This window comes from Archocentrus centrarchus, chromosome 6 (assembly GCF_007364275.1).
Source record: "Archocentrus centrarchus isolate MPI-CPG fArcCen1 chromosome 6, fArcCen1, whole genome shotgun sequence".
In the NCBI taxonomy this organism is placed as follows: domain Eukaryota; kingdom Metazoa; phylum Chordata; class Actinopteri; order Cichliformes; family Cichlidae; genus Archocentrus; species Archocentrus centrarchus.
Window position 1 is genome coordinate 25,475,639 of NC_044351.1, and position 7,389 is coordinate 25,483,027.

Here is a 7,389-nt window from a genome sequence, read left to right on the forward strand (position 1 = left end):
ACACACACGCGCACACACACACACACACACAACATGGTATACAAATGTGCCATTCTCCACATAGGGGCAATCCTGGGGTGAATATTGTCCAGTTATTGAAAAAAAATGTAGGGAAATCATTCATCAAGTCTGGATTAATATTACTGAAGGCCTAATTTTATTTAGAAATCAACTCCCCATATCTGTTTTGTACACAGCACATTCACACTGGATAACTAAAGTCCTGTTAGTCCCCAAAATTGCACAGATTCAATCAGAACTGACTTATCAAATTACCTTGAAACAGATAGCGAGCCTTCATATTGAGTAGATACAATAACCACCTGCAACTGCATTGCAAATTAATCATTAAAACCTTCAGCTTAAACCTCCATAATTCATTATCTGGAAGAGACAGAAAGCTGTGAAAATAAAATTAATTTATATTATTCCCCAGATAATTAACATTATTAAATATCCTCTGCATTACTTGAAACATTTGGCTAATTTGCTGGAGTGTTTTTTACACTACAGATTATGAATTAATTAAAATATGTAATCTATACAGTTGTAGGTATCCCATATAATACTAGCTCGGTGTGAACCAAGATTGTTGTTTTCTTGTTTTATTTCATTGAGCTTTCATATTCCTCTGAGACATATTATCACTGTATCTTATTTAATCTCCATACTCTATGCATTAAATTAAGGGGTGCAGCATTTTTTTAATTTAAGCTAAACTCTGTCTTGGCTATAAAAGGTTTGCAATTATATCCACTTAAAGCCATTTTGTTAATTTGTCTTTATTATTTATTCGTAGTAAAAACAAATGAGTGCTTTTTGAATGATGGTGAACTCCTTTCAAACTTATGTCCTGCTGCATTGTGGTTTGGTTTCTGGAATTTTTGAATAAGGCTTGTATAGTATACAGTGTTTTCTTTTTTTTGGTTTTTTTTCACTAATGGTAGCCCATGAAACAAATCATGTAACATATACAGACTTATGAACACTGCTGCTTGTAAGCTTGACAGTGTTGCACACAAGGATTGTGGGGTTTTTTTTGTTATATTTTCTATAAAATATGTAAATTATTTAGAAGAAAAGCCCACTCTTCCAGTTTTTGAATCACTATTCTGAGTAGTTTCAGAACTTACACTGGCATTTCTGCCATGGAAACGAGTGTTAACACCATTTAAATCTCATCTAAACAATAATAATCTGAAAGTGATGACAGCATTGGATTGTCTTATATTTTTTCCAGATGTCTTTCAGGCCAATAGAAGACATCATCTGAATTTTGGGTGGACTACCAGCTTTCACTTAAGTGATATATATATATATATAAAGAATCCACAGAAAGCACATAAGATCATGTGTAATAGAGGCATTCTCTCCTAGGTTGCATTACTGCAAGTGCAATAAAAATAAATAATAAACACACAAAACAAAAATAATTAAGTGGCCTAACCTTTTTGCATATCTTTCTGTTGAGTTAAAAACACAGTCAACTTGCTAAAAATAAACTAGCGCCATCTGTGAAATGTCTGCCTAACCACTGCATTTACGGTGCTTGGCACCATTCATTACATTTGGGACTTTGAAATGCTTTCCAGGGTATGGGTGGCAGCAGAGCTGTGCCTATCCAAAGCCCATGGGCATATCAATTAAAATGTAAATTGTGTTGTCACTAACAGAGTGGGAGAGAGTCAGGTGCAACCCAAACATCTGGTTGATGCCCGATCCCACACATTCACCCCATAAGCCTCTTGCAGCTAAGCCTTGCCACTCAGGGACAAGTTCTGTGGTTGGCAGGAGCAGGGTGTGAATCTGGGACTGCCAGGCACTGCCCATGTGGAAATATGGCACGAAGATGACAGGCAATGTGCTCAGACAGCTGTATAAAGGGTTTAAGCTCTTTCTTCAGCTCATCAGTCTGCTTCTGACAGCACTCCTGCAGTACTGCAGATGAGGTAAGGGGTCCCAGCATGAAAAAGGGGGCTTCAAAGCAATCATCTTCATATGCAACATTACACAGCACTGCAAGGTAAAGGTGAAGCCATGATACATTGGAAACATTTTGAGGCAGTGGACTTTTGCCAGAATTTAAGTCATGTACATCTGCACAGACATTATTTTCATAATCCAGTCATGATTATGTTCTTTCTAAAGTACTTATTAATGTTGCTTTTGTAGCATGACCTTCAGAATCTCAATGGTTCTTAATGCAATTTATTATATGCTTTCTATAATAATGAAAAGATTTGTCAAGACAAATTTGAGATCAGGGATCATTTTAAATTTTACATATACATTAGAAACACAAAGACATAGATGAACAGTATTTAATTTAACAAAATTGTACTTCTAGTTGTGAGCTTCAACTTTAACAGTAGCAGAAAAGAATGTATTTCCATCATTTCAGGTCCTCAGTCTATTGATGACAGTGCAGAGAGTGCCTAATGTACGTGATAGATAATTAAACAATGAATAATGATCAGATTCCATCACTTACAGTTCTGTCACTCACTCTAAAATGATGAACAAGTATTTAATTAATCTCAGTTAGAGATGGTCACAAAAGATTCCATCAATTAATCCACAGCTGGAGAAAATCACTAATGTGCTCTAGGATTCTTTGATACATGGGGAAAATGAGGTTACCATGTCATCTGATCCAAAATCGGCAGCTATTCAAAAAAAAAGAATAATAAAGGAACAATGATTTGTTTCATGTTTTTTTTTTTCTTGACACGTCTTTGAAAGAGTTTGAAAGTATATTAGTAAACCAATTTTGTGACATGAGAGGAAAAAAAACATGAATTAGGTGTTGAAAAAATAATAGCAGAATACAGTTTTTCTTGATTTAACCACAATATTTTTTTCTTAAATAAATAACTTCTGCTTTGTAAAGACACTTTTGAAACAGTAGACATACTCTAATTCCCAAAGTCACTGAATTAACATTGCTAGTCGCTGATTTGCCAAACACAAGTCTGTTACTCCAAGAGTCAGCCGCAGTCCTCACAACCAAAGATCAGTAATGTTCTGTCAATAATGCCTGTAAGTAATTTCATCAGTTTTAAAATGTCTCACAAAAGTATTAGATTTGGGTCTCTTGTACATTGTCTTTTGAGCTGGCCCGGATTAACAAAGGTTCGTGCGCTGAGCTGTGTATAGAATTGATAGTGGAGGCATGGTTGTATGCAGTCTTATAGGTGTTATAGTGGTTGAGGTGCTCGTGCTCAAGAGGAGGCAGGGTAAGGTGGCCCTCCATGCCTGGGCCTCCTGTTACACAGTCCTCATCCACATTGATGATCTCAATAGTGCGTGTGGGTGCATGGTGATTCTGCTGGTGGTGTTGTTTGCGCATCTTATAGAAGATAATAAGCATGACAGCTGCCATGAGTGTGATTGCAACAAAGCAGCCAATGATGATCTTGGTTGTCTTCATTACCTCATCCAAGCCATTCAGTGGTCCCTCACCACCCAGCTCTGTGACGGGGATTGTATAAGTCTTCTCTGTAGCACGGGTGGAGAGTGCGGTTCGGACGGTAGTGGTTGTTGTAGAGGTTGGTGAGATAGACTCCCATGTACCAGCAGATGGTGTGGGGCCGACCTTCTGTTGCACTGTGGTGGTGAAGCCTTCATTATGTGGGGTTTCTATTGTCTCCACGGTCACTGTGGTAAAGTAGCTGAAACTGCTGTTCTCTGTCGAGGAAACATTGAGTGTGGCAGATGCTGTTGTATTACCTGCAGAATTACTGACCATACATGTATATGTGCCTGTATCCTGCATGGTAACATTGGTAAAGTTCAGTGTGCCATCATTCAGCACAGAGATTCTGACCTTGTATGCACCGTGTGTCATGATGGAACCATTGGGTGTAATCCAGCTCACTGATGTCAAAGAGCTGGCTCTGCATTTCAACTCTGCAGCACTTCCCTCTGTCACATTTAGGTCTGTGGGAGGCTCCACAATAACAGGAGCATAACAGTGAAAGTAATTCTGGTCCAGCTCACCAATGTATCGTCCCTTATGATGAGGAGGTGAGCTGCAGCGGGCACAGCAGCTGGTGTTTGCTGGTACCATCTCTTTAAGCCACCAGCTTAGCCAGAGGATGTCACAGTTACAATTCCATGGGTTGTGGTGCAAGTGCACCCTCTCCAGGTGATGTAGAGGAGTGAAGAGATCATGGGGCAAGAGGGTAAGGTTATTGTGGGCCAGATTGAGTTCCACAAGTGACTGCAGGTCATCAAAAGCATTCCTTTCTATGGTCTGGATCTGGGCATGCATCATCCACAGCTTTTGTAAGTGTATGAGCCCTTTAAATGAACCAGGCCGGATGATAGATAGCTGGTTTCCTGACATTTCGAGTTCATCCAACTTCACCAGGGGAATAAGATTGGGAATTTCCTTCAGATTGCACATTCCCAGATTTAAGTAGCGTAGATTGCTTAGCCCTTCAAAGGCTCCCTCAGATATATAGGAGAGCCGTTTGAGCTCTCCAAGGTCCAGCCTCCGCAGTGAGGGCACTCTGTTGAAAGCATAGGAGGGAATGCTCTCTATGGGATTATTCCTTAGCCAAAGCTCCTTTAGTTTGGACAAGTACTCAAATGCCCCGTTTGGGATGGTGGTGAGGCGGTTATCAAACAACTCCAACGTATTTAGGCTGGCCAGTCCATTGAAGGCCCCAAGCTCAATTTTGCGTATGTGGTTTTTGCTCAGCTGTAGAATCTCGAGATGTCTTAGGTGTTTGAAGCTGTCCACCTTTATGACCTGAATGAGATTTTCTTGCAGATTCAGGTAGCGTGTGTTGGTAGAGATGCCATCAGGAACCTCCCGCAGGCCTCTGCGGGTGCAGATGACTTTGCTGAACTGGTTACTACACGAACAGACAGAGGGGCACGTCTGAGCACGAACCAGTCCTGCCACCACCAGCAGCTGGAGGGCCAGGAGCAGAACAAACAAAGGGTCGGACAAGGCCCGGTTCCACCTAGGACCTCGCATCATCTGCTGCTGCTGATAGGAGGTCATCTTGTTTAACATTCATAATTCATTGACTGGTCTTTCACTCTCTTAAAAGAGGATTTTGGCTCACTGGAATGAAAGGAGAAACAGAAAAGAGAAGACACCCATTAGATAATTGAGTGGACAAGTCTAATGCATGTTAAAGTTTATACCATGCCGTTCCTAATTATTACCACAAGGACAATCTTAAAAAAAGAGCTTGTCTTGTAGCAATCACAGATCGCACACACGTATCCACACAAACTGCCAACCATGATGCAGTAAATACGTATACGTATGTGTTTCTGGCGTAATGTCCTTGCATCACAGTCATATGATCAAAAATCACGATAAAACAGCTGATTTTTGTGCTGTCTGTTTGCAAGAGGAGGAAAGGAGGGGGAAAAAAAAGTAGCTATGACTGCTGTGTTGTGATTTATATTTCAGTGTGGGGGAGCATAAATAATAAGAAAGCTCAACACCCACTGGTCCTTCAATCGAGTCGAGATATCTAGAAACGTCTGATTACAACTCACAGTTCTTCAAAGGCATGAATGCAAGTGCAACTGCAAAGTTTAGATAGATAGATAGATAGATAGATAGATAGATATCACATACATAAGAAGAAGACAGTAAATAATTTACTGCGTAAATTCTAATTAAAGTTTTTAATTTCAGGCTAAAATTTCCAGTGCACGTTAAGAACAATTCTGCCTTTTACAACTAAGAAATATCTTTAAATAAGGCATTTTCGGTTTTCTAAATGTGCTGAAAAAAGTGATAATTACAATTAATTGCTGATAATCACAATGGTGGTTTAAAATACCACAGCCTGTTAGAGAAAGTGGAGAAAGATCAATACAATAACATTGCTTTCTGTTGAATTTGCATTTTTTTTTTTTTTTATACCCAATGAAGTTGCAGTCTGTTAGGTTGACTAACCAGCACTTTTTTTGATAATCTCAGTGAACAAGATGCCCTCTAAACTTTAACAATTAGATCATCTACTTTTTAACATTTATCTTTCTTTAAGCACTTTATAATATTTGTTTGAGAAGTCTTACACACTCTGCATCTTCAGTTACTTGATAAGTTATAAGTCAGTGCTGTTAAACACCATAACACTGATCCAACTCTTTATTGTCAATTAATATCTCAGCCAATTTCATCTGTCACGCACAGTTAGCAAAGATAGTTTTCTAAAATAAGTGTGCGGATGCATTTCACTATTAAATATCAAAAAACAGCCATCTTGTGGAATAATAAAACCGCCGAGAGGCAGCTTGTTACACTGCTGACATGTTGATTAAATTCGTGTCTAGTATGACTCTGGGAGACTTTACCAGTTTATCATTAATGACTAAATTGCAGCAGCAGTATTCAAGAACTAATTCAAATACAGTAATTCAAACATCCTCACTATGTAAAGTCATGCAACTTTCTCAAAATTTTTGCTTATTATACAGTTCTCAGAATTCAGTAGTATATGTTTTTTATTGTCATTTTTTCCTCGCAACTATCTAAGTGAAAAGCAGGGAACCACTCTGGGCAGGTCGGAAGTGAGTCACAGAGCTAGCACAGATAAAGGGAAACATTTATAGAGCCTCTAATCTACCTGACCTGAATGTTTTTGAATGTGGGAGGAAACTGGAGCATGTTCAGAAAATCAATGTGAACATGAAGAAAAAGATGTAAACTATACTGCTAGATTTTGAACCTCCAGTGAAATGTCAGCGATAAATACTGATCCACTGAGGAATATGTGAGCTATGAATAGCTCAGTAAATCTGAAAAAATTTCATAACGGAGCACTATGTCTTTCACACAAACAAGGTTTAATCTCTCAGTAGCAATACCACAAGCTTTCTGAGACAAGAGTTATCTTGACATGTTTTATTAATTAAATAAAATATATTTCATATTTAAAGACAGCAATCACAAATTGCATATTAATTGTCACTGTCAAAAAAATCTAACATTCAAAAATGTATGATATTTAACACAAATGTGGCTTTTTTGTAAAATAGACCAGGATATTTTGTCTTTTCATGTTAACTGGAAAAGCGCTGTGAATGAAGGTATACAGGAGCATTAGACAGCTGAAATGTATAGTAGAAACACTTGACAAATGATATGTTAAGTCTTGCTGACACAGGCGCACGTACATGAAACATATTGCCCATCATTTTGAAATTTTGACAGCTAATAAGAAATAAACAGTCTTGTTGGAGTGCAGCATTTTTAGTTTCTGTAGGCCTACAGTGTGTTCAACACACAGCCTAATCTGCAACATAAAGCTCTTCACTTAAGAACGAGGAGGCTATTACTGTAACTACTGATTAATTGCTTGATTACTGACTCCATTAATTCTTCAATTACAAAACTCAAATTCCAAACAGCCA

General features: G+C 38.4%; 1 protein-coding gene across 1 annotated transcript; it reads right to left on the reverse strand.

Annotated features, from left to right (window-relative positions):
• Positions 1-1,379: 1,379 nt before the first annotated feature.
• LOC115781930 (leucine-rich repeat-containing protein 4C-like) lies at positions 1,380-5,026 on the reverse strand. The gene has a single exon (XM_030731873.1). The coding sequence runs from the start codon at positions 5,024-5,026 to the stop codon at positions 3,080-3,082; it is 1,947 nt and encodes a 648-aa protein (XP_030587733.1). The 3' UTR covers positions 1,380-3,079.
• Positions 5,027-7,389: the final 2,363 nt, after the last annotated feature.

Excerpts from the sequence above, each read along its gene's own strand:
- LOC115781930 (XM_030731873.1), bottom strand. The coding sequence starts at position 5,026 with ATGTTAAACAAGATGACCTCCTATCAGCAGCAGCAGATGATGCGAGGT.